Source organism: Myotis myotis, unplaced genomic scaffold, assembly GCF_014108235.1.
Source record: "Myotis myotis isolate mMyoMyo1 unplaced genomic scaffold, mMyoMyo1.p scaffold_m19_p_9, whole genome shotgun sequence".
NCBI classification, from domain to species: Eukaryota; Metazoa; Chordata; class Mammalia; order Chiroptera; family Vespertilionidae; genus Myotis; species Myotis myotis.
Genome location: NW_023416401.1, coordinates 40,476,387 through 40,503,978, shown reverse-complemented (window position 1 = coordinate 40,503,978; position 27,592 = coordinate 40,476,387). Strand labels below are relative to the sequence as shown.

Genomic DNA, 27,592 nt, shown 5'->3' with positions numbered 1-27,592 from the left:
GAAGACCGAGCCAGGGGAGGTGGGGGGCAGGGGCAGGGCCAGGATGGGGCCTCCTGCAGAATTTCCCTGCTATGCTACTACAGCTAATAAAAGTGCCACCTCTCCTGCACCGCTCGCTCATATCAGGTGGGGAAATGGAGTGCCCAGGGTGACCAGGTGGATTCGACACCTGGCCCAACACCTGTTGCCTCACCTGTGTGCACAGCCAGACATGCCCACCTCCCTAGTCAGGCATCTACCCTGGATCCTGCGGGTCATTGTCCTTGAGGCTGGTCTGTTCCAGGGGAGCCTGTCCCACAGGTTAGGGGCCAGCACTGGGCCCTGGGACGGATGTCAGTCCAGCCCAGGGAACATGGACACTTCTGGGCAGAGGTCAGTGCTTAGGGCTGGACCTCCCCCGGAGACCCCAGAGGTGAAATAAGAACACAGGACCAATTATTCACTGTGCCTTGGGCCCCACACGGACTCCATTCATGAGGCCATGCTTGGTCCTCGAGCAGTTTATTGATTTAAAGTCGCTGTATAGACGGAACCCTGAGCGTCCCCACACATGGCACATTCGGTCAGCACTACAGTCATTGATATTTTAATTTAGAGGCAACTACTGCTACAGACATCTCCCTTCATTTTTTAAAAATAAGTGTTTTAAAGCATCTTACAGGCCAAAGAACTAAGCAGAATCCTCAAACATTCAGGAGTTTTTGAGGAAACCTCGGGAGGAGGAAACCGCTTCAAACGCTTCTCACCGGCCACCGCAGACACCTCAAGAGCTTTGGCACCAGCCAGACAGTGCTGATAATGCACAGCAAGCCACCCCTCCACCCATCAGAAGGGAAAACAATGCCTGTGGGAGCCACACGGAAGCATCTGGAACACTTGGCCTTTGGGGGCCTGGGAGCTGGTGCAGGGCTGGCCTGGCTGAGATGCTCATGTAATACTGAAAGGGGAACAAATGTGGGGACTAGTGTCAGACCAGTGACCTCACCACCGCCACACACAGCGAACATGGAGAACCATGCGACGGGAGACGGCGGGCAGGGATGCCCATGCCAGGCCATCCCACCACCCTGGAAGGTCACTTCAGGCCCATCAGCTCATTGTGTGGGGGTGGGGCTGCTCAGCGTGTCCCCGTCCTGGAAGATGAGCATCACAGGCTGTGCTGCACATGTGCGCACGTCCCAGGAAAAGGGGGAAAAAACCACGCGCAGCCCGCTTGGCCCACATGGGCGCTCGCACCCTGCCATACCCTATAGGACTCATGGAGAGAACTCCAGACTCTGGTTCCGACACCCCTGAGCTTGCTCTGGCCACTGCCCACCTGGCACGGACATGGGCTTGTCCCCTCGTCCCCAGTGGGAGGAGGCCAGTGTAACAACAAGGCCTCTGGACCCCCTACCGAGCCCAGGCAAGGGCTGAGTCCTGAGGAGGCCGCACTGAAGGTGCCCAGGCAAGGCCACGCCAGCCAGATGGACCAGGACATAGGTCATGTGTGTTGGTGTGGCTTCCCTTCCACGTGGACACAAGATCCGGGCCACATGCTCTGTGCCAGGCCCATCCTGGCACAGGGTGCCCCCACCGCATGCCGTCCAGCAGCACGTCCATCCTCAGCTGTTCTGACCATGGGCCCTGAGGTGCTGGGCCCCAAGCGCTCCCAATGCTGCTTTTCATTCTGCATCCCGGGCCCGGGTTGACGGGACACATCCAGGCTGAGACAGAGAAGCCTCCCCACGACCTGTCCTGCAGAGGCCTGCTCCGCCGTCTCCCGGGTTTGCGAGCGTCTCCCAGGCTCCGCAGGTGCCCTGAGAGCAAGTGAGAGCGAGACCTGCTTTTCCATCACCTTGAAAACATCCATAGCCCCGCCCGTAGGGGTGAGGCCGTTCTCCAGTGAGTGAGTGCAGACACAGCACTCGGGCCCACCTGTCCACCGTCCCAGGGGCCCACGCAGGACGACAGGTGGCCAGCGGTGCCTGCAGCCAGCGGTCATATGTCTTTGTCCTCCTGGCTGCCTCAGAGGGCCTTGGCACTGGTGGAGTGCACTGCGTGGGGGGTGGGCTTCGGGGGGTGGCGGGAGAATGCGTAGGCCTGCGCCAGAATGGCCAGGTCCACCATCACCTGCAGCAGGCCGCACACGGAGAACTGCAGGGGGGCACCGTTCAGCAGGAAGTATGCCATCTTGAAGGTGTCACCACTTGTCCACATGAGCACCATCTTGATGCTGTGGAGAGACAAGCCAGGGTCAGGGGGCCAGCCAGGGTCAGGGGGCCAGCCAGGGTCAGGGGGCACCCGGGCCCTAGCCTGTCCCTCCCAGCCCTCCCACCCTCGCTGTGAGGTCACTGTGTGTGTGGGCAGAAGGACAGGAAGCCCTTCAGCTGGAGGACCCTCAACCTCCGGGCAGGGACGGGGCCGGCACAGGGCAACAACCTCACAAAGGTCCGTCCTTCCTGGCTGCAGACGCACCTGCTGTGGGCCCCTGGGGAGACAAGGGAGGGAAGACCACCACCTGCTCCAGGGGCCAGCCTGGCAGGGGCAGCAGCACCCAAGAACTTCAGGAGAGCAGCCCTCAGCCACAGGGACCCACAGAACTGGCATCGGAGGTCATGGCTCCTGCCTGGCTGTGCCCTGTGAGCTGCAGGAGGAGCCTGGCTGGGAGGGGGCAGCTCTCTCACCTGGAGCTCCTCTACCCTGGCCCATGGAGCCCCCGGCCAGCACCTGGTCCATAGCTGTGGCAGGAAGTGCATGGATGGAATGATCCCCAAGGTGCAGTGTCAGACACCCTAGGAGGAGCCTGTACAGCACCCCACCCTTCACATCTGCTTTGTCCACACTGAAATCAAAGTAGAGGACGAGAGCACAGCACCCAGTCCCCACCGCAAACCGTTAATGCTGGACTTTCCACCACAGAAACACACACCCCTTTATCCACTCCCACACTCCGCTCTACACCACTTCGCAATCTGCAGGTGTGCTGACTGCTGCATGCACAGCTAGCACGCTCAGTTTTATGGGAAGTGCGTTCTGCAAACATCAGTACAAAGACACATCTGCATTTATCTCTCCTTAGGTCTCCAAAGTTGGGCTCACACTGGGGCCACTCACATGCTGGGGCACCGTCGGGGAGGGGTGGGAGCTCATCCTACAAATGCAAATGGAAGCAAGTGCTGGGCTCTCAGCTCCTAGGAGCCACCAGCCGCAGCCCTGGTCAGACAGTCAGGGGCCATAAAGGGGGCATGCTGTGACCTGAGCCAGACCTGACAGGGGCCGGGTTTGCTCAACAACTAGAACTGAGACTCCCAGGAAAAAGGCAGCCACCCACCAGCACCCTCACGCGTACGTGCCGAGCACTGCCCCGAACAAGACGAGGTGGGCTACGTGGCTGCCTTTTCACAGAGGAAGCTGAGGCACAGACAGGTTTAGCGACATGCCTGGCGGTACACAGCTAGTGCTTCTGGAGGGGGCAGCGCACAAAGCTGGAGGGGTCCCAGGACCACCTGTCACTGTCCCGGGGCTGCCTGCCTGGTGCCGGCTGGTGCCTCTGGGCCCTGAACGCACAGGTGCACCCCTCACCCAGGCAAGTGCAGACGTGAGGTCATCGCTGGGGCTGCACTCTGTCTGGCACACAGGGACATTTTTAGCTGCCCAGACGCCTCACCTGGCCTCAGCCCTCAGTCAGCCACTGCTTGGGGACAGGAGCCCAACGCCTTGCAGAGGCCCCTCGACCAGCTGCCCACGCGAGGGCTCAGGAAGGACAGGGGCACAGCAGCCAGTCAAATATTAACGAAGTTCCTCCTGAGAATCTGTTCAACAGGGACTTTCACCAAGCATGAACTCTGCTCTTTCTGATGCGGGCGTTATGTAACCCTCCCCTCAGTGATAGTGTGGATGGATGGATGGATGGATGGATGGATGGATGGATGGATGGGCAAGCCTCAGAGGCTCTGCTCTCACTGCTCAGCATGCCAAGGATGTCCTGATGGGCACTAAGTCCAGATCTGGCCACTGCAAGCGGTTGTGTTTGGCCTTGTCCTGGGCATGGGAGTTCCACCCAAGGAAGCCCCCTCCAGGGGGGAAATAAAGCCACCGCAGGTTCCCACAGTGTGGGAAGCCCACCCCAAGCACAGAGAGCCTTGCAGAGGGGGCCAGTGTGCGTGGGAGGGGGAACTGTCACCTTCCAGGCCCAGGCTGTTTTCCCAGCTCAGGCTGGTGACCTGGGAGCTGCATTCTCTTGTCTAGTTCCCTTCATAACGTCCCCAACTCCAGCTGCTGGATCCTGCACCTGACCTTCCCCTCTCCCACCCACCATTTTAATCCCTGCTCCCATGACCTCATTCTTGACCCCCATTTTGCCTCCTCAACTGGGCTGCCAGATCACTATTCCTAAAATACCTCTCGCCTCATCCATGGCCTGTCCGGCAGCCAAGATAGCGCCTCCCAGACCAGTGCCCAGGAGATGAAAGCCAGACGCCTGCACCTGTCGCAGCTTCCTCACAGGCGCCTTCGGCTCATGCCCACCTCCCAGGGGCCTCGGCCTTCCGCTCCTTGCCACCCATCAAGAGCTCTCCCAAAACTGAAAATCCGCCCAACACATGTCCCAAAGGAGGTCTTAGTGACCCTGGGTTACACAGTGGGCTCTTGGATTGAAACCTTTGGTGCTGCAAAGGAAAACGTCAAGAAAGTGCAAAGATGAACCTCAGGATGAGAGAAAGTATCTGCAAATCGTGTGTCTGACAAGGTGCTAGTATCCAGAAAAATCTAAGGAACTCTATGACTCAATAATAAAAAGACAAAGGGCCAACTTTTAAAACAGGCAAAGGATCTGAAGAGACCTTTCTCCAAAGTTGCATAAATGTCCAATAATCACATGAAAAGACTCTCGGCATCCGTAGTCGTAGGGGACATGCAAATGAAAAATGCATAACCCCAATGCGCCCCAGGCACTGGGACGGCCAGAATGAAAACGTGAGTGGGAATGAGGTTGTGAAGATGGGGAGAGACCAGAACCCCACCCAAAGCTGAGCTGGCGGGGATGTCAGACGGTACAGCCACTGTGGAAAACAGTCTGGCAGATCCTCAAATGATTGTCACACAGAGTTACCATGGGACCCAGCAGTCCCAGTCCTGGGTGTATCCCAAGAGAAAGGAACAAGCTTGTCCCCACAAAAACGTGTACACCAGTGCTCACAGAAGCATTACTCACAACAGCCAAGAGGTGGACACAACCCAGAAGTCCATCACTGGAGATGAACAAGCACAGTGTGGTCCGACCATGCAGTGGAATATTACTCAACCTCAGAATGGAATGCAGCACTGAAACATCGCACATGGGCGTCATTACGCAAACGGGGGGGACGCAGACACAAAGACCAAGCTCTGTGTGATTCTGATCATATGAAGTGTCCGGAACAGATGAACCTACACAGACAGATCATGGTGGCCTAGGCTGGGGGAGGGAGGTTTGGGAGCAAATGAGGCTTGATTCCTAATGGATTCAATATTTCTTCCTTGGGTGATGGAAATGTCCTAAAATTAGACTGTGGGGACAGCTGCACAACTCTGTGAAAATACTAAAATCCATTAAATTGTACACTTTAAATTGTATGGTGAGTTATATCTCAATAATTTTTAAAGAGTTCCAGGGCTTTTGTTGAACTCTAATTATTCCAGCCCTCCTCTTTATTGGGCTGCTGACTGGGCTATGTGTGCGTGTGCATGTAGTGTGTGGTGCACACCCTTAACCACACACATGTGTAGAACATCCCCACTCACCTGGCCTATTATGTGTCAAGGAGGAATAAAGATATACACCTGGGGGCAGAGAGGTAAGGCAGACAGGGCCCTGCCCCAGGAGACCTGTTCCATTTCCCAGGCAGCAAGACTCCAAGCTGCTGGCTCCAGGGTTCAAGGGCAGTGCAGCAAGACCAAGTGAGCAGGTTCCCAGAAATTTCATTAATTAGAAGGTGAACCAAATACTAGAACTAAAACTAAAAATAGACAAATCCACAATTATAGTTGGAGACTTCAACATCCCTCTCTCAACAAGTGATAGAAAAACTAGGCAGGAAAGCAGCAATCAGAACTTAACAACGTCAACACAAATAATCTAATAAATATTTAGCGAACAGCCCAGCTAGCGTGGCTCAGTGGTTGAGCATTGACCTATGAACCAGGAGGTCACGGTTTGATTCCCTGTCAGGACACATGCCTGCGTTGCAGGCTTGATCCCCAGTAGGGAGCATTCAGGAGGCAGCCAATCGATGATAGAGAATCACTGATGTTTCTCTCTCTCTCTCCCTCTCCCTTCTTCTCTGAAATCAATAAAAATATTTTTTTAATTAAAAATAAATTTAAGAGAATTATAATCATACAGAGTGTGTTCTCTAAACATAATGGAATAAAATTAGAAATAAATAATGGAAAGACAAAAAAACCTCTAACCACATGGATATTTTACAACACACTTCTAAAGAATCTATAGATCAAAGGGAAAGTCTTGAAATAAACATATGCATAGTTATGAATGATGAAAATAAAAATAAAACATCAAAGTTTGTGAGGCACAGCTAAAGCAGTACTGAAAGGGTATATATAGCATTAAATGCTTACATTAGGAAAAAGAAAGTCTTATATTAATAAATTAAATAGCCGAGGCTGGTTTGGCTCAGTGGATAGAGCGTCGGCCTGCGGACTGAGGGGTCCCGGGTTCGATTCCGGTCAGGGGCATGTGCCAGGGTTGCGGGCACATCCCCAGTGCGGGATGTGCAGGAGGCGGCTGGTCGATGTTTCTCTCTCATCAATGTTTCTGGCTCTCTATCTCTCTCCCTTCCTCTCTGTAAAAAATCAATAAAAATATATTTTAAAAAAATAAATAAATAAATAAATTAAATAAAGATAAGAGCAAATATCCGTGCAATGTAAAACAGAAAAGTCAACAAAACAAAGAGCTGATTCTTTGAAAAGATCAATAAAATTGACAAACTTCTAGAAAGGGAGCTATATATAGGGGCGGGCAGAAGTAGATTTACAAATAATATAAGTAAATAATACAATAATTAATAAATAATAATACGAAAATAAAGTCTGTGTTTCCACATGTTAACAACTATAAACCTACGTTTGCCAACCTCTATAAATTACCAGTAATGGAACAGAGGGCATATCTGCAAACATCAAGAAGACAAGAAGGGAATATTATGACCAACTCTACATACTTAAATTTGACCACATGGACTAAATGTACCAATTCCTCAACAAGTCTAAACTACCACAGCTCACCCAATATGAAATAGATCATTTGAATAACCCTATAACTCTTAAAGAAATTGAATCCATGATTTAAACCCTCCCCAAAAAGAAACATCCAGGTCCTGATGAGTTCATCGGAGAATTCTAGTACATGCTTAAAAAGATTAACACCAATTTTGCACTATTTCTCCCAGAAAATAGAAGACATGCCAATTCATTTTATGAAGATAGTGTTCTCTTAATACCAAAGCCAAAAAAGTACCAGAAAAATAAAAACTACAGGCCAATATCCCTCATGAATGCAGACACAAAAATCCTTGACATATCAGCAAGTAGAAATTAGCAATTTATTTATTTATTTATTTGTTGTTTGTACATCGTGACTAAGGGAACTTTATTCAAGGGATGCAAGGCTAGCTCAATATTTGAAAATCATCAATATAATTATGATCAATTAAAGAAGAAAAATCACATGATCATATCAATCAATGCAGAAAAGGCATCTGACAAAACTCAACACTCATTTAATATAAAAACTTGCAGAAAAACAGGACTAGAGAACTTTCTACACCTAGCATTATACCTAACGGTGAAATACTGAATGCTTTCTCCTTATGATTGGGAAAAACACCTCACCCACTATCACTGCTCTTGTTAAACACAGTGCTGGATATTCTAGTTAGTGCAAGAAGGCAAGAAAAGGAAATAAAAAGCACACAGACCAGAAAGGTAGATATAAAACCATCCCCATTTATATATAACTAGAGGCCCGGTGCACGGATTCATGCACATTGAAAGGAAATTAATTAGAAGGTGGCCAGCAGGGCGGGTCTGGGCGAGACAAGCCAGACATGACCTGGAGCCAACCTCCCGTGGTCCTTCCCCAGCTGGCCACATCTGGGGTGGTGCCAGGGCTCGAAGAGCATCTGTGGAGTGACTGGGGTCCCCTCAGCCTGGCCTGTGGGGATCAGGCCAAAACCAGCTCTCTGACATCCCCCGAGGGGTCCCAGAGTGCAAGAGGTTACTCTGCAAAGTTGCTGTCACTTGGCAGCTCCTGTGTTGAGCAGCTGTCCGCTGGTGGTCAGTGCGTGACATAGCTACCGGCAGGTCAGCCGATCAGCCAGCCACTTAGCCTTTTATATATATAGATTGTTTACACAGAAAATCCAAGGTCTATAAGAAAACTCCTAAAAATAATGAGTTCAGCCCTGGCTGGATGGCTCAGTTGGTTGAAGCATCATCCCATACACCAAAAGGTTGTGGGTTCAATTCCCAGTCAGGTCACATACCTAGGTGGTGGATTCAATACCCAGTCAGGGCATATATGGGAGGCAATCGATGAATATTTCTCTCTCACATTGATATTTTTCTCTCTCTCCCTCTCCCACTTCCTCTCTCTCTAAAAACAAGCATTATAAGCATGTCCTTGGGTGAGGATATAAATAAATACATATATACATACATCCTATATAATAAAAGCCTAATATGCTAACTGTCCAGTCAGCTGTTCAACCAATCAAAGCATAATATGCTAATGATATGCTAAGGCCGCTCAATTGCTCGCTATGATGTGCACTGACCAGCAGGAGCAGACAGTCGACCAGTAGACGAGTAGCTATGACATGCACTGACCACCAGGGGATAGGCAGGTTAGCTTGCTGCTGGGGTCTGGCCAATCAAGACTGAGCGAGATGGGCCGGACCCTCCCTGGACCCCTCCCACAGTCCCTCCTCAGCTGGCCAACCTCCCGCGTCCCTCCCCGGCCCCAATCATGCACCGGTGGGGTCTCTCGGCCTGGCCTGCGCCCTTTTGCAATCTGGGACACCTCAGGGGATATCGGAGAGCCGGTTTTGGCCTGATCCTGTAGGTCAGGTTGAGGGACCCCACTGGTGCACGAATTCATGCACTGGGCCTCTAGTACATACATAAAATAATGAGTTCAGTAAGGTGAATGATACAAGAGAAACATACAAATTAACTGCATTTCTATACACTAGCAAGCAAATGGAAAATGAAATTTAAAATGTAATACCAATTACAGTTGCTCAAAAGCAAATGAAATACTTTGGTGTAAATTTAATACATGTTCTGGACTTGGATCCTGAGAGTGCATCTCATGACACACCCCACCAATGGCCGCACACCTCTGCTACTGTGAGCAGAGCCTGCTGCCCTCCATCCCTAGTCCACACTCAGCCCTCCCTCCCACTCCGAAGCTTCAGGCTCAACAATGCAGGAGGAGCAGCTCTCCGATCCCGTCACCTGTTTCCTGCTCAGGGGAGGGTCTCAGCTTCTCACCTGTCGCACACAAGCACAATGCTCATGCGTTAGAGGTCAGTGGATCAGCCCTAGCTGGCTTGGCTCAATGGATAGAGCGTCAGCCTGCGGAGTGAAGGGTCCCAGGTTCGATTCCAGCCAAGGGCACATGCCTGGGCTGCAGGCTCAATCCCCAGTAGGGGGCGTGCAGGAGGCAGCCGATCAATGATTCTCTCTCATCATTGATGTTTCTCTCTCTCCCCTCTCCCTTCCTCTCTCAAATCAATAAAGAAATATATTATTTAAAAAAAAAGAAAAAGAGGTCAGTGGATCAATGTGTTTAAACCTAAACTGCTCTCTAACTGGCTGTTTCACAAATGTAACTGAACACAAAGCAGCCAGATTTGTACCCATTTGACTTTTACCGAACGTATGTGCACCTGGTGCCAACGGGGACAGCACCAGTGACACGTGCCCACCCACCTCATGCCCTCCGTGGACTGGTAGCGGTGGTTGCGGTACAGCTGCGGCACACCCAGCATGGCCTCGGTCAGCACGGCCAGGAAGCCCAGGGTCTCCACGAACAGGGCTGAGTCGATGGACAGGTATGTGATGTAGCCTGCGATGCCCGTGAAGGCCAGGACACACTGCAGGTAGTCCGCAAAGCTGCTCCAGTGCCAGAAGTGGTGAGGGTCAAAGTCTAGAGGGAGAGAGACGTGAACCAGACTTCAGGTCAAGGTCAGTGTGAGGAGAAGGATGTGAAATGAATGAAGAGATGAAGATCAGTGTGACTAGCAAGATGTGAACTAGGTGAGGGGGTCGAGATCACCATGAGGCCCCGCCGGCGCGGCTCGGTGATTGAGCATCGACCTATGAAACAGAAGGTCACAGGTTCAATTCCCAGTCAGGGCACATGCCTGGGTTGGGGGCACAATCCCCAGTGTGGGACTTGCAGGAGGTAGCCAATCAATGGTTCTTTCTCATCACTGGTGTTCCTACCCGTCTCTCCCTCTCCCTTCTTTTCTGAAATCAATAAAAGTATATTAAAAATAAAAGATCACCATGAGGAAGATGAATGTGAGCTATGAGGATCCAACTGCTCTCAACCAAGGAACTTCTGAGGAAGACTTCATACAGATACTAACTCAGCATAAAGGATGCTAAACCTGCAATTCACCCTAAAATAGTACTGATACTCAGATAGTGCAGGATCACTCCAGAACCTCTGGAATCTCTTTCCTGGGTTAGAATACCCGCTCTTCCCCTCCACAACTTTAGATTAATCATGTGTCTCCATTTCTTTAGATGTAGAAGAGGAATAATGTTACCAAGCAATTCGGGTTGTTTTAATGATTAAAGTAGTTAATCTTCTGAATCCTATAAAGTGTCCAGCCCATAACAAAGGTCCTGAAAAGATATATAATTATTATCACTACGTCCTGAGTTGATAGAATATTACCATTTGCTCAACAAATGTGTCCTGCAGAAACCAAATGTGGAAGAACTCACAGAAATCAAAAATTACATTTAGATGTTGGTCTGTGGCAGGTCCTGGGGACAGAGGCAGCTTCAGGGACAGTCAGGGAAGTGGAGGGGTGTGATGTGCCGAAGCCTGACCCGGCCCTTTGGTTTGCAGAGTCTGGAGCCAGGGCACCTCGCCAGCAAAAAGGCCCAGCAAGGGCTGCACGGGTGGGCGAGGACATGAGGTACCAGGACTGGCCGTCCCAGAAGCTAGGAAGAGCTGGAAGAGGGCGTCTAAGCTGCACATGTACCATGTGTCCCAGGAGGCACTCAGCCGGGAAACAGGAGAAACGGAGCCAACCACACCCAAGTTGTCTCACCACTAACTGCATCACAAACACGTGGAACCCACGTCCACCATAAACCACACGCTCCAAGCCACACCAGCCTGGGCCATTTCTACACATGAGAGAACAGCCTTTCATCTGGATACTTGCCTCCAGGCAGGGACCCCTCACTGAAGGCACCCCCTTCACCTGCCTCCGAAAGGCATCTGTTCTTCCTCAGGATGATCTCGGGCCACCTGAGACCCTATGTCTGAGGATGCCTGCTGCCCACCCCCCACCCCCGCCCCCAGCAGGACGAGGAGGTCTCGTTGGAGAAGGTTCTCAAGGACACATCTGTCACTACCCAGCAGCTGGGACCTCGAAGGTGCAGAGCTATTTTCCAAACCTAAGGGCTCCGGAATTAGAGACCGTTCGATCCCGACAAAGGAAGAGGTCCCCTCAGAAGCTCAGACACTCATCCTGACGACAGTGCAGCTGGCAGAGCTGACCACTGGGCCAGGGCTCACGGGGGCATCTACTCTGACCATCCCCAAAGGGACAGCCATGTCCCTCAAAACCAGCCCCACGCGGCAGCCCACAGTGAACAGGTGGTCTGGGGATGAGACACCTGGCTCCTGGGTCCATGGCCGGCCCCTCACGGGCTCGGACCCCGTACCAGCATCGGGCAGGCCGCTCACACCTAGCCTCTCATTCCTCCTTTAACAGAGGGAGAGTGGGGGCCTCAAGGTCAGGCAATAGGCCCCCCACTCCCCAGGATGCCATCTGAGATCATCGCTGAGCACCTCTCTAAATGAACAACGAGGCCGCATGGCTGGGCTGGCCGTGACCTTGGGGGCCGAGACCCAGGATGGGGTGGGAAAGGGGCACACCTGGGGACCATGCCTTTCTGAGCCCCTGACCCCGCCCCTCTAGCTGAGCCATCGGTGTCTTTCTCCATCTGGGAGGCCCACCTGCAGGTGCGCGCCCCCTCTCCAGAGGGCTCCTGTGTCAGCACCTGGAACCCCAACAACCCAAATGTGGGGGACACCAAGGCAGAGCCACTGGCCAGAAGGGACACACAGGATTTGAACCTGAACCCTGATGCACTGCCCCTGCAGACCCAAGGATGAGAGGACGGTGTACGGTGCCCCGCCAGCCGTTTGACCCCCCTGAGCCTCAGGATGGCAGCGCCCGCCCCGCCCCCAGGGGCCCTGTGGAGGCTGTGTTGTCACATAATTCAGATGGAGGTCGGGACCCTCACATATCCCTCAACAGCAACCCCTGCCCACCCACCTCAGCCTCTCTGAAGGGGCCACACAGACAGGTGCTGGGTCCCCAGGCAGTAGTGGGACCCCTGCAGACCGAGGGGCCCCCAGACGCGGTGTAAGGGGCAGGGAGGACAACACAGCACGAAGCCCGTCCCTCAGAACAGCAGCTGGGTGTCAGTACCGGTCAGCTGAGGGCCAGTGTGTCTCTGCTCGACATGCACCCCAAGCCGACGAGAGCGACAGAACTCCGGCCGTTCCACTCTGACGGGCAGGGGCAGAAGAAAACCCCGTCCACAGGAGCTCCTGGCCTCCCAGGTGGTTTCCAGTGGCTCATCCTCGTTACAGCTTCAGAATTTAAACCCACTGATGACACAGGTTATGCAACCGCTGGGCTCCAGACCAGGCAGCCCACCAGCACCCCCGTGTGGCCTGTCCCCATCAGTTCAGGCAAAGTCTTTCCAGCTCAGAGAATGACATCCCTCCAGTGGTCCAACCCTGGTCACTGACAGAAAAGGCGTGGCTGTCCCACAGTGGCAGCTCTCAGTGGCCATGGCAACGACAGAAACCCGCTGGAGACAGTGGGGCCTCCACGTGCTCCCCTTTCGCAGCAAGAACCCCCTCAGGCGTCCCAGCTCACACAAGACCCCATGTGTCCCTATAGGCGCTGAGAGTGCAGAGGGCTCAGGCCCCCACAGCCCCCTCCTCTCTCACAGAAGCTGCCTGTGGACCCCGAGCCCCTGTGCCCTCCCAGCCCAGTTGGCCCCCAGGTGCCTGGAAACTAGGGGGAAGCTGCAAGTGCTGAGGGCTGTCCTGAAAAGGCCACCAGAGAGGGACTCCCACACCAGGCTCCATGGCTCCAAGTCGCCTCTCAGGATTGGGACCAATAATTAGGGCAGGCCAGCTGGTAACCACGTAGCCAGCAGCTCTCTCTTAATCAGGGTCACACCCAGGGAGGAGGACAGGCACTGGCTCCAAGAGGGCCTCCCATCACTGCCCCATGACCCCACGCCTCCTGTGGTAGCTGTGACACTCACACCTGCGACACAAGGTAAGAAGGGCCCCGTGCCAGTGTGAGCCAGCCCGCCTCCCGGAACTTGCCCCGCGTCTCATCTGTGAGTCTGAGGATGCGGGGGAAGAAGAGCTCCAGTCAGTCCTGAGTGCCTGGACCCTCACAGAGGCGAGCCCACACCCACCCTGAACCCACACACACCTGGCACACAGCCACCTGTGGGAGCTACCTGCCGACCCCGATAAAAACCACGGGGAATTCCAGGTGGTGAGGTGGGAGCAGCAAAAAATAATCCAAGTCCACTTCTCTGGGGAATCCGCACGGAAGGCACGGCAGGGAGGAGGGACCGGGAAGCCCAGAGTGATGGGACAGAGGGAGCCCAGGCTGGTTAAGCAGGAAGCCGCGTCACACCTGAGTCCTGGTGGCCAGGACTGCAGACCCCAAGTAAGCCACCCGTCCCGGGCCCACAGCAGCAGCAAGGACTCCCACATTCCCACTGTCTGTATGCTCAAACCCACAGGGACAGACAGGTGAACCTCCTAGTTAGGCAGTTCAGCGATGGAAGCAAGAGGGCACTGAGGGTCTTGGCAAAGGGTCACCACAGCTGCGGAAATTAACTAAACATCCGGGATCCTGGAAACCTGAACAATCACCTTCCAAAGTGACAGCCAGGGGAAGTCTCCCCACCTGGAACCAAGGGAAACATCTCGTGTGTGCAAACCCCAGGCCCAGTTCAGACGCGCCTCTGACAGCCGCCGGCCTCCCCTGGCGGACTCAGCGAGCAGAGCGCAGGGCGCTGACCCGCGAGGGCACTGAGCGCTGACGAGGCTGCTGGGCACACGTGCTCTGAGGGCAGAACACGCCCCTGAGCTCAAAGGCTTGGTGCAGAAAAGACAGAAAATATCCTGTTAATAATTGTTAGAGTGAAAGCAGATTAACGGTAATTCACCAGTTTCTTTTCACTTTTCTAAGGTGCTGCCTGGAAACCACGCACATGGCTGGCTTCCTGGCTGGCACTGCATCTCCACTGGGCAGTGTTGTCCAGCGTTAATGAGGCGCCGACCGGCCAGCCCAGAGCTCTGCCCAGGTCATCTGGAAATCCAGGATTTGTAAATGAGGAAGTGCAAGGGCGGGTCTGACAGGACCCTTTCCTACATAGGAGAAGCCATGAACCTGCTGGGGCCACTGATGGCCGGCTGCTCTGGTGGGACATTCAGTGTGGTTACAGAGCGCAGTCCCCGCTTTTAAGAAACAGACACTAAGTATTTGGATGTCATCAGCATGGAGTCAGAACAGAAAACCAACCGAGAAAATCACCACCACCAACGTTGGTTCTTTGAAAAAAATCAGTAAAATTGGCAAGCATGTAGCTAGAATGACCAAAAGAAAAGAGAGAAAGAGAGAGGAGACTCAAATTACTAACGTCAACAATGAACATCAGCACCATCACGGAAATAAAAACAATTGCAAGGGAGCACTAAGAACAATTGTAATCCAACAGGTTAGATAACTTAGGTTAAATGGACAAAAAGAAAACACAACTATTAAAACTAACTGGGGAAGAAACTGAAAAACCGAATAGGCTTATCATAAATAAAGAGATGGCCTTAGTATTTTAAACACTTCCCACAAAGAGAAGCCCAGACCCAGATGGCTTCCCTGGGTCATCCCACCAAACATTTAAGGAACTGATAAACTTGCAGTGAGCAATAAACAAGCCCTGGAGATACACTGTATAGTACGGTAAACACAGACAGCAATACCGCATTATAATCATAAACTTGCTTGGAAACTAAAATGAATTATTCCAACCACTAAAAATAAATAGTTATGTAATGTGAAAGAGGTGCTAATTATCACTACGATGGCAAGCATAACATGACACATAAATGTATAAAATTACATGTACACCTTAAATTTACACAATGTTGTATGTCATATTTCAATTAAAAATTTTTTAATAAAGAATTGATACCAATCCTTCACAAACTCCTCTTCAAAAAAAATGGAAGCAGAGGGAACAGTTCCCATTCCCCACTTATTGTATAAGACCAGTTCTATCCTGATACTAAACCCAAAGTCATCACAAGGAAAAAAGATCAGTATCTCTTAAGAACATGGACACAGAAATCCTCAACATATTGCTAGCAAACAGAATGTAGGAATTTTTTTTAAAAGATTATACATCTTGATCTGATGGGATTTATCCCAAAAATGCCAGGTTGGTACAACATATAAAAATAATCACTATAATATCTTTATCTATAATAATAAAAAGGTAATATGCTAATTATACCAGACGTCCTTCCTGACGAAGCCAGGGCCGGAGGGAAGCCAGTCCGGGTCCCGGGTGCCTTCCAGCGGCTGGAGGAGGGAAGCAGCCCGGGTCCCGGGTGCCGGAGGGAAGCCGGTGCCGGCACCAGGGGAAGGAAGGCCTACTCTTGCATGAGTTTTGTGCATTGGGCCTCTAGTATATATATAAAAGGTTGAACGACTGTCCAACCGGTAGCTATGATGTGCAATGACCACCAGGGGGAAGACGCTCAACGCAGGAGCTGCCGAGCTGCAGTGACTAGGCAAATGTGGTTCTCGAGTGACACACACTGGAACCAGAGAGGAGGGAGCCCGATTCTGGGGTGCATCACCCGAGAACTGCCCTCTCGCAATCCAGAACCCCTTGGGGGGTGTCAGAAAGCCGGTTTCGGTCCGATCCCCACAGGCCAGGCCGAGGGACCCCACCTGCAGGAGGGACCCCGCTCACTCCACAGATGCCCTTTGAGCTACAGTGCTGCCCCAGGTGTGGCCAGCAGGAAGGGACTGCAGGTGGGTGGCTCCAGGGCGTGTCCAGCCAGTCTCACCGAGTCCCACCCCGCTGGCCACCTTCTAATTAACTTCCTTTCAATCTGCATGAATCCGTGCACTGAGGCACTAGTAGTATAATAATGGAATAAAGGACAAAAACCACATGGTCATCTCAACAGACACAGAAAAGCATTTAACAAACTTCAACATCCTTTTATGATAAAAACACTCAACAAACTCAGAATAGAAGGTGCTTACTTAACCTAATAAAAGGCATCTATGTGAAATCCATCATGCTCAATGGAAAAGGCTAAAGGCCTTGTCACTAAGATCAGGAACAAGACAAGGGCATCCACCCAGATCACTTCTAGCCAGGGTAAGCAAGAAAGAGAAATAAAAAGCACTCAGATTGGAAAAGAAGAAGTAAAACTATTTGCAGATGATATGATCTTATATATATAGAAAATCCTCACACATATCCACTACAAAGCTCTGAGACCTAATAAATGATTTCATCAAAACTGTAGGACACAAGATCAATATGCAAAAATCAACTTTATTTCTACAAAGTAGCAATGAACAGTCCAAAGTGAAGTGGAGAAAACAAATCCATTTACCATGGCATCAAAAATAATAAAATACTTAGAATAAATTTAACAAAAGAATTCCAGAACGTGTGCTCTGATCATTTCATTTTTTCTTTCTTTCTTTCCTTCTTTCCTTCCTTCTCTGTCTCTCTCACAGACCCACACACAGAAAGCAGCAGGCTTCTAGGAACTGCTTCATGCTTGAAAACAGCAGCTATGAGCTGGTTAGTTTACGGGAGTCGTGGCCACACTTGGTAAAATGAGTCACATGCATGGTCAGGATGCAAACACAGATGACAGACATGACAGAGAGGGACAAAGCTGCCATGAGATGAAACACGGGAGTGAGCAGCCTCATGCAAGGGGGTACATACCCAGATATGACCGCCTGGGGGGCACTTTGACTTCCTCGTCCTTATTATCTGCAGCTACATTTAAAAAGAGAGAGAGAAACAGAAAGGAAGGAGAGACAAAACAGACGGGTTTAACGCAGATAAGCAACTGTGTCTCTGGCCCTCTTTGCATTTCTCTCTTTTAAAACCGCTGGGACAGGAAAACCATAGATTTGGGTGTCTGTGCATCAGGAAATCTACCTTTGGGCTATTTTTCTCTGAACCTACCCTCCCTCTTTCCAAATAAGTGCTTGGAATAGGGGGAAGGAATTTGGGGCCAAAAATGAAAAGTCACCCATTCTCATTTGACTACTAAGGTGGGAGGTGGCGTCTGCCGTCACCAGGTTCTGCTTCTGCTCCCCAGACACTCAGGCGGCCACACAGGCCCAGGATCACAGCGCCACCAAGAGGGCTGCCCGAGAAAGCTGTTTTCAGGAGACACTCCCCAAGAGCTGGTTCAACACATGCCGGGGAGAAGCAGGGAGGCACTGTTACATCCCACCAAGCGACCAGCCCAGCAGCTCCTGACAGAAGGGTGATGATTCCTTCCAGTCGGAGGCACCCAGCTCCTGCCCCTCCCTTGCCAACAGCCCACCCCCCCCCCCCCAGACCTCCCGACTGTCACTGCCCGGGACAGCCCCCGAAGACCCTGGAAGACACCGCAGGGCAGAGAGGCAGCAGGTGGGTCCCTGCAGGTGGGTCCCTGCAGGTGGGAGGTGGTGAGACAGAAGAGTAGGACTCCAGTGAGTCACCTGATCACAAAGCAGAGGTGGATCAAAGGTTCTGTCATCTGCCCCAGGCAGTGGACTCACCTAAAAATGGAAATTGGCAAGTGAACAGCTAAAAGCAAATACCAGCCCAGCTGCCAGGACTGGGGACAGCGGTGGAGGGTTTCACAGCACCACGCAGGCTGCGGCCCCACGCCTCCCCTGCCTCCCTCCCCAGCACCGCCCCCTGGATCTTCTGGGCTCTGACGACCCAGAGTCACGTGGATTTTCTCAGCTTTTTCTTCTACTTTTTTTTTATTATTATTATTATTTAAACCAAGTTCACCATTGAAAGGGAGAGGGGAGGGTGAGGAGTGGGGTGGGTACAGGTGAGAACTCAACTTAGCTCCCGTGCAGTTCAGATGCAAACAGCCTTTTCCTTTCCCATGTCCAGGCCAGATCAGCCCAAGCCCAGCAGAGCTCTGCACGTGCTGAACAACAGGGAGCAGCAGGGCAGGGCTGTGAGGGGCACGTGGGGGTTCAGGGTGGGAAGAGGCACAGCCCACATCGGACCCCTCCCTGCGCAGCATCAAGCTACCTGAGGTTTCGTGGCTGGAAAGCGACATGATCAGATCTGTGTTTTAGAAAAACCTCTTTGTGTGGGACAGACGGAGGAGACCGACGTTAGAAATGTTTTCAACAATGCTGTCCTTCCACAAGTCTGCCCCAAACCCACTCCAGACCAGGCCCACAGTCTCCTCCATCCTCACTGCTCCCCACCAGAAGGAGTGTTTGTCCATGTCCCCAATTGTCGGGGGGGGGGGGGGGGTTGGCCACACCCCTGCAGAGGGAAGCTGTACGATTTCCAAGACTAGATCTTTAAAAAGACACAGTATCTACCCAGTTCTCTCCAACACGCCACTTGAAACCTAGGCCATATTGTGTGGACACCCAGGCTACGTGAAGAGGCCACGTGTGGGTGGTCCAGCAGAGAGCCCACTGAGGTCCCAGCTGACAGCCAGCGCCCACCCAGACATGTGAGCAAGGAGTTAATGAGAGAGAGAGAAAAGAAAATAAATGAATGAATGAATGTCAGGGCCATCCCTGCCAAGCTCTGCCCAAAATGCAGATTCCTGAAAACTCGGTTCCACTCATTCAACTTGTTGGCAAAATTCAACAAGTGGCTGGAGGACTGGGCTGCTGTCCTTGCTGTAAGTGAAAACAGTTCCCATTGAGAGCATGCCCCTCCCCCACTCTCACAGCCAGCAAGGGTCAAGTCCTCCGTTGTCCATCTGTCCGTCCATCTCCACCAGGTCTTCCCCTTTCCTCTCCTGTGACGCCATCGGGCCCAACTGAAAATTCAGACAAGCCCCCTCAAGGCCCCACCTTAACCACATCTGCAAAGCCTTTTGCCACGGGAGGAGACACCTCCCAGGTCCCCATCTGCTCACCAGAGGTCATGTGTTACAAGTCAGACTCCAGCCCTACCCCTGAGATTCACTGTTTTAACTCAAGCCCAGTTAACAGAACAGAAATATCCCTGTTGGAAGAACCTACATAGAACACTGGAAATCAAGAGAAGTGATCAGATGGCCACCATCCCTCCACTCATCAAGAAGCCTTCTAAGGGAGGTCCCGAGTCACAGCGTCCTGCTCACGGTGCCTGCTGCCCTCTCCTGCACCAACGTGAAGACCTGCTGGCAAAGCCCCAGGGAAGGGGGGAGCGTGCACAGCTGAGGAGGCACGCCTACATGTCAGCGAGGTCACACAAATGTCCAAGCTCAAAGGCCGCATGGCCTGGAGGCACCCACACCTGCTACATCTGGCAGCCTACCTATCACACTACTTCAAACAGGTCACAAACCTGCTCTCAGGTTTCAGAGCCAGAGGCAGAGGCGTACAGCCTGGGCACACACGGCCTCTCCTCCCACCTGTGTGAGGCTAGGCTGCCCTGAGATACCCCCACACTGCCCCTCTGCAGCCGGCCAGGAGGTCAGTGCTCACGGAAAGATGAGGTTCCAAGGGACACAGATCACAGAGAGAAGGGGCAGGAGCCGTGGGAGCAGAAAGCTCTTGTCCAAGAGAGATTTAGGGCCCAGTGCCTCTCCTCGTAATGGCCCTGTTCACTGAGCCCTGCTTCCTAGGCAAGACCAGCCACACAGTCAGCTACACGGGCTCTGGGGTGACTTACCGAGTTACAACAGGGGGCTGGGGACAGATCTGCAGAGGAGAGAATGGCATCAATGGGGAGAGAGCACAAAACATGCCAGCCTGGCCGGTGTGGATCAGTGGTTGGACATTGATCTAGGAACCAGGAGGTCATGGTTCAACTCCCAGTCAGGGCACATGCCTAGGTTTTGGGCTCGATCCCCAGCAGGGGGCGTGCAGGAGGCAGCTGATCAATGATTCTCATCAGTGATGTTTCTCTCTCTCTCTCTCTCCCTCTCCCTTCCTCCCTGAAATCAATAAAAATACATTTTAAAAAAACAAAACAAGATAGGAGCTACACCAGGGGAGGAACCACTCAGGGAAAGATGACCACCAGGAACAAAAACACGAGCAAGACCCCGAGTCCGCAGACATCCCACACGAAGTGAGAGCTGTCACACTTCTAGTGATTAGAAGAAAACCAGAAGTAAGGCTGATGTCCAAACAAGGCAGCCAGCCCAGAAGGCGCTTCTCCAAAGGAAAAGGCAGAAACAGGAGGAGAGTCTTCGCTCCGAGAGCCAGAGTCCAGCGGCGCCGTGGGCTGCGCCTGCAGTCCGTGCTGCCCAGGCACGTGCACCCGGGTGGCGATCCACCTGCACCACAAAATCCTGGCTGGGGGGGCATTTTTAACAAGGCATGTGCGAAGACCCCAGTGCACTCAGCCGTGGGGAAGGTTTTACGTACAAGCCTCACAGAAAGTCGGAGATAAAACGGCCTTCTCAGAAATGTCCTCCTGACCTGGTCCAGCCAGAGAGGAGCCCAGCTGACCGGGCCGCTATCCGATCCAGGCTCCGCAGGCAGCGAGATCCCAGCGAAGAGTAAAACATCAGGACCAGGTAATAGCTCACCCACCCTCGAGAGAAGAAACGATCATCTTGGATTGTTTCACATAATAACGTTAAAGTCACGCCCCATCCTGCAAACACCATCCGTTACAGTGTCATGTGGGGAGACAAGCCGCTGGGACAATGCTGAGCGGAAGGGGCTCTCATTCCACCTACAGACAAGTTTTGCCGTTTCAGTGGCTTTAAACCAAAGTTGCCGATCACCCACCTGCAAAGAAACGGCGTTTGACGTTGAGCTCGTTGGCCACGCGGACTTCAGTGCACAGCTTCAGCATCAGCAACATGGTGACGATCATGACAATGCTCTGCCAGAGCAGCGGCGACTCGAAATGCCTTCCAAACCTGCGGGTGAGACGCCGCGGCTCAGGAGGGTGCCCCGCCAAGGGCCTGGTCCGCGCTCCCCGCCCAGGACCACCAGGCCGGACAGCCACCTCCCCTGCAGCTGCGAGTGCTGGGCTCCAGATGCCATGGTGGACGGAGCTGGTGCAGAGGGGACGGGAGGTGGGGAGGCGGGGGGCGGGCGAAGGGGCAGGAAGACCAGCAAGAGCTGAGGAGCCAGGCCCAGGTGAGGAGAAGGTGCTGCGGGAAAAGGGGTGATCCGAGGGACTTTCTCAGCCAGAAGCGGGAGGTCTGCCAGGGGCTGGTTCCTGCGCACCACAGCCCCCAGGCCTTCTGGCCTCAGTGAGCCACGGCCTCAAGCCCTCTCTTCCATAAATTGCAGCTATAACCCTAAGGCGGTTGGACGGCATTTCTAGTCATTTCTCAGAACTGGGCTCCCGAGTTGATCCAGAAGATCGACTCACCCAGAGGTGAAGGTAACACGAGGGACAGTGAAGGTTCCATGTTAGACTGAGCAGCCGGCATCACAATAAAGTAAGTCAGATTAGGGACTGCCGGGAGCCGGTCCATCCTTGCTGTTTCAAAGGACCTGGCATATATGGCATACTGTTCTTAATATGTTTGCTCACCTTCTTGGCACTATGTGTTTTAACCAAGGTCTCTGAGAAAGGTTGTTTCCCCAGGTAGGGATTTTCCCCTGAAGTTAGGGAGGGAATAAAACCTCTTAACTAAGTGCCAGGTGGGTAATTAATCACTTTAACTACGAACAATCGTGCTTAAGCTACATAATCTTTACTCCCTGGAATGAAGATAAGAAACGCCCTAACCTTTGTAATAGAGATTGATAGGATTGAATCAACTGGTATAAATACAGATGCAACAAGACAGCAAGACTCAGAACTTAGAATACAGAGCTTAGAACACAGAACTAAGAAGACAGAACCTACAGACAGAAGAACTTCGCTGGAGAGAACATGGCAAAAGATCCTGGACTGAACCTGACTACAGAAATTGGCAAGAGAACCTGACTAGAACCTGGTGACTGAACCTAGCTGGAGAACCTGGACTGAACCTGGCTGGAGAACCTAGCAAGAGAACATGGACACAGACCCTGGCAGGAGATCCTAAGCAGAACTTCGCTGGAGATCCAGACCAGAACTTGGCTGGAGATCCTGGCTAGAGATCCTGGCTAGGCTGCTGATCAACTGAACGTTGTCTCCGTGTCATTCCTTCTTCACCGACTCCGTCTACACCTTTGGGGACCCCTGGACCTGCTGGGGTTGGACCCCGGTAAGGGACCCCTCCCTCCATCGTGCAACTTGGGCCATGATGTCAAAAGGGCCAGTTCCGTTTTCTAAATGTTCAACAGAAACGAGTGACCAGAGAAATGGCGGAGGAAATATCAAGTTTGCACTTCTCCTTACACGACACACCAAGAATCAAATCTACACGAGCTCAATGTTCACAGTAAAAACGAGACCATTTAACATGAGTGACATGGAGCACAGGTGAGTACTTAAATGATTTCAGGATGCAGGATGACTGAGCAAGACGACAAAATTTCTAAAAGCACAACTTTCCACAAATGATACACAAGGGACAAAATAAAGAGGAAACAAAGTTCAACATCACTAACAACTTTTAAAAGCCAAACAAAACAGGAAGATACCTTTCTTACTTAGGAAATTACTTAAAACTTTTTCTTCCTTAAATGCTTTTTGTTCCTTAAATAGTCTGTGCCGGCAGGTATGTCACCACAGCACTTTCTCTCCTGCCGAGCTTGTGAGTTGGCACAGCTCTTCTATTACAGAGAAGCCAGTCGAAGCGAGTTCTCCCCTGGTTGTTGCGTACACCTGTCTCACCCCGAGGGAAGTACACATTGCAGGGGACATGCGATGTTCTATCAAGTCCAAGCAAACGTTTCCACAGGGAACACCTTCTCTACCTCTCAAAATAACAAAATATATATATCAAGTGGAAGAGAAGTTGTGTTTCTACTTCTCTGTGTGACCTGAGTGCTATGGCCATTAGTAGCAGAATGTTACCACATATCTGGTACAATGTTACGAAATCTTCAATACAGTGTTACCAGACCTCCAATACAGTGTTGGTGTCTTTTCAAAACAATGTCACTGCATCTCTGATACAGTGTTTTCATCCAATAGGGATGGGGCTTGAGAACTACCTCCATAAGTGCATGAGGCTCTGCAGCACCATCCACGCACCCTGACCCCCTCCTTCCCCCTCCTCTCTACAAAATCACCAGCCTGCAAATATTAGGTACAAGGTATCACCTAGTCCTTGTCCTGGCTTCTAATACCACCAAGGCCAAATCCTGTACATCGGCACTTTATGGAGTAGACTCTGCTGAATGCTAGTTTTGCAAAAGGATGGTAAGAAATAAGGGCATAGGAGTTCCCCAAGTTTCAGAAACCTGGGTTTGCATAGTGTGGTCAGCCCCTCCTGTAGAGCCACTCATCCTGGCACCACAAATCTCTCGGGGCTTCCCAGGAGGACTGGAGCTCTGAGGACTGTGGTCCCAGCCTGCTTTGGGAAACGCACCCTCCAGTGTTGCTAACTGCAGCACTGTTCTGGTGTGGACCCAGTTCCCGCCTCACCTGGAGCCTGCCACAGTCCCTGACCTGTGCTCTCCCTCCCCACCGCCTACAACCTATGTGTGTATGGTGCAACCCACACAGCGCTTCCACCAAAGTGCAAACGGAAGCATCTAGCCCAGCGCCTGGCACATGGGAAACCCTCAAAAAATCTACTAAATTAAATGGACTGCTAACTAACCCATGAAGCCTGCCTGAGAGAGACACAGGCGTGAGAGGAATATAAGGGAACATCTGCTTTGCCCTCAGAGCGGTGGGGTGTCAGGTGGGCAGAGAGGTGCACATCAGGACAAGTTGTAAATGGAGGCCTGCCCTCCTGCTGGCGTGAAATGCAGAAAAGTGCACCCCCAGGCCAATGCTCCCCCTCCTTGAGGAGGGACCAGCACCTCTGCCAGCCCTCCCTTCATCCCACACGTTTCCTCAGCCTTCCAGAATGCTGACTGCAGGCAGCCCCGTGTGCTCACATGGCAGCCCGTGACCCAAGGCCTCTGACCCAGGACAGCTCAGGATGCTGACTCTACGGGAAAGGACCAATCGGATGTACAGAAATAGACTTGCCAGTGGACCAAGGTTAGAATTCCACAAAGGCGCCCTATGCTGTGTGAGGAGAGAGCTTAAGACTTTCTCAAAAGCTCAGGCCCTGTGGTGAAGAGAGAATATTGGGGCCCAAACACATCAAATGCCAGTTAAATCCAGAGGCACTGACAAGATGGCCTTCAAGAAGCTGGTTTAATTTCTGACTCCTCCAAACCAGGTACTGGGAAGTAGATTAGAGAGCCTGTTTTCTTTTAGCAGTGCTGAATGACAAGCACACCGAGGGGCAAGACCTCTAAATGGAACTATTCTCCCATAAGGTAATCCAACTCTGGTAGTTCCCTCCCCGGTTGGAGAAAACTTATTCCACGATAAGTTTCTGCCCCCCACCTGACACCGTGTCTGGGCCTGGCTCCCAGCACACCGTCCAATGGTCCAATGCACTCAGTCAACAATAGTGGCAGACAATATGTTTCATCTGCTCCTGTTCAAGCTTAGCCTTCAGGTCAATTTAGCAAAGGAAAGCAAGGTGTTCCGATGCCTCGAGGCCCCTCAGCCAAAGGGAAAGGAGGAATCTTCAAAATGCTGTTTACAACTTGTGCTAAACAAAAATGAGCCCCTATAACCCCTCCCTGAAAAGTGGGCTCGCCCGGTGACAGACGCAAGATGTGACTGACTCACGGCTCACCTTTTTAAAAACCCCAGACAGGAGCAAAACTAACACCAAGGAAAAGTGAATCAGAGTAGGCCGGGGCCTGGGCTGGACAGATGCACAGAGCAGACAGAACTTCTAGGCTCAGGACATTCGTATCTTCATTATGATGATGATTTTGGGGTGGGGGGAGGGTTGTTTATTAAAATTCATCTAACTGTACATTTGGAATGGCAATTTTATTTAATGAAAAATCATACCTCAATAAGATTGGCTTAAAATCAATTAGCAAAAAAACAAACAAACAAACAAAAAAACCAGCATGATTACTCAAACAGTGACCAAAAGTCAAAAGAAGGGGCCTGAAGTCCTCCTCCCCACCTGGGCACCAGGCCTCCCCTGAGCAGCCTTCCTGCTGACAGAGCGGGATCTGGGGCCACCCCGATGGAGGGAACATTCCAGATTTGGAAACCTTAGAACGAAGCTATGAGACCTCTTCCCATTTCCTCTGGACATTCACCCTCCCAACTATGACTGGCTTCAGCAAGTGTTAAAATTAACTTCAAGTTCCTTACCGGAATGCAAATGATAAAAAGAGGAAGTTGGGCTGGGAGGAGCAAGAATAGCCTCTTCAGTCTTAGCCAGAAAGTGGACTTCCTATTCAAAAACTAAACAAAACCCCACACCACAGAGAAAGCTAAAGGGGATGGCCCCTCCCACAGCGGCCCCCCAGCGCTGCTCCATCAGGCTCAGATGTCCACTCCTGAGGGCTTCACTGGCCAGCCAATGTCCTTCCTACTGGTCACTGCGTTTTGTTCCTCACGCTCATTTACTCTGTTGTTTACTCTCCCCTGGTCCCCCCAAGCAAATTCCTTGAGGTCAGGGGCCTGGGGCTAAGCAACTGACAAACACCTGAGTGACAAGGCATGAACACTGAGACCTGAGATCACAGTGAGAGTCTCCACTCCGATCCCACCATTTTCCCTGGGAAATCATCTCATCCATTTCACCACCTCCTTCTCAGGAAGTACAAACACCTCCACCCCTGGCCTCCTCGGAGGAAGCCAGCTCTCGGGGAGCCCCACAGTAGGAGAGCCCTGGCTTACCAGAAGAGGATCCGTAAAATATTGGCCACCAGGAGCACCAGGCACACGTAGGTAGAGAAGCCCTCGGCGTTCTGAGTCCTCCGGATGTCCCGGTACTGCGGGATGTAGGGCACCACCCCTCCGAAGACCATGGCCCCGGCCGCCCCCCAGGAAACCAGCTGGTGCAGCGGGACCAGAAGCCAATCCAAGCCTTGAGCGTCCATCGCGAACCCCCGTGCCGCCCCGCCAGCGGGCTGGCGTCCACCTGGCCGCGTCCCCTCCGCTCCACGGACTCCTGGAACGCGCGCGGACTGTCAGCCCCACATGGCCGCCGCCGGAGCCTGGCAGGGGAGAAGAGGGAAAGAACTGCGGCCGGGCCTCGAGCAGAGGGAGGCGGCGCTCCGCAGGGACACCCGGAGGCACGCGGGACTCCCAGCTGGGGCGCGACTCCCGCCTCGGACGCGCGCGTTCAGGGCGCCCTGGGCGCGCGCAGAGGCATCGCTGGGGGTCAAGGCGCGGGCGCACGGCCCTGGGAACGACGGACTCGGTCTGGAGGAACTCGGTCTCGGAGAGGGATCGGTCCTGGGGACCTGTACAGCGGCGCCCGCCCCGCGCCCCGTCCCACGCGCAGCGCAGATCCCGCCCCGGGCCTCACCAGCCACGCCGGCTCCGCCCGCCCGGCCAGCGTCCGTCAGTCTGCCGGTCCGAGCCCGTAGCCCCGCCTCTTCGTGACGTCACAATGCCAGGGCCCCGCCCACCGTTGCCGGGACGGGCGCCGGCGGGTCCTAGAGAGCAAATCGCGCCGGGAGATGGGGGCCCGGCGCGGAAAGGTGGGGGCTGACACCGCTCGGCCGCGCTCCTGGCCCGCGGTAGGAGATGCCTGCCTGACTGAGCCGCTTTTTCGGGGGCAGGTGCCCGCGTAGACGGTCCCCACATGTCCCCGGGCGAGGGCCATGTAGACTCGGCGCTCAGCCACCGGGAGCGGAGGAGGGAGTCCTGTCATCGCCCCGCAGTCAGCGCGTGGCCTGGGGACCCCTCTAGTGGGGACAGGGGCTGTGTCGGCGGGGGACATCACCCTTCGTGGGGACCAGGGAGCGGCCCCCAAGTGACTCCAGGGGTCCTCCCACGCGGTCATTCTCTGGCGGAGTCGGGGCCCCATCCTGACCCAGGGGACACCCCCCCCCCCCCCCCCCCCACCCCCGAGTAGGATCAGAAGTTCGGGAGTCTCACGGGGTAGGGTAGGTGGCTCTTCTGGGGACAAAGCCCA

At 52.7% G+C, this 27,592-nt stretch overlaps 1 protein-coding gene across 4 annotated transcripts; it reads right to left on the bottom strand.

The window, feature by feature from the left end:
- Nucleotides 1-435: 435 nt before the first annotated feature.
- SLC66A2 (solute carrier family 66 member 2) lies at nt 436-27,046 on the bottom strand. 4 transcript variants are annotated; one of them, XM_036322369.1, is made up of 6 exons: nt 26,981-27,046; nt 26,347-26,666; nt 21,309-21,442; nt 17,323-17,376; nt 9,979-10,195; nt 436-2,215 (listed from the first exon to the last, which is right to left on the bottom strand). In XM_036322369.1, the coding sequence occupies exons 2-6, from the start codon at nt 26,547-26,549 to the stop codon at nt 2,008-2,010; spliced, it is 816 nt and encodes a 271-aa protein (XP_036178262.1). In that variant the 5' UTR covers nt 26,550-26,666; nt 26,981-27,046; the 3' UTR covers nt 436-2,007. The 4 variants fall into 4 exon arrangements, with proteins under 4 accessions (XP_036178262.1, XP_036178264.1, XP_036178263.1 ...); XM_036322371.1 differs by lacking the exon at nt 17,323-17,376; XM_036322370.1 differs by lacking the exon at nt 26,981-27,046 and having other exon boundaries at nt 26,347-26,974.
- Nucleotides 27,047-27,592: the final 546 nt, after the last annotated feature.

Coding starts and splice junctions, on each gene's coding strand:
- SLC66A2 (XM_036322369.1), bottom strand. CDS start 26,549: ATGGACGCTCAAGGCTTGGATTGGCTTCTGGTCCCGCTGCACCAGCTG. Junction 17,377..21,308: donor CAAACGCCGTTTCTTTGCAG/GTGGGTGATCGG, acceptor TTTTAAATGTAG/CTGCAGATAATAAGGACGAG. Junction 10,196..17,322: donor CCCCAGGCGGTCATATCTGG/GTATGTACCCCC, acceptor CTCTCCCTCTAG/ACTTTGACCCTCACCACTTC.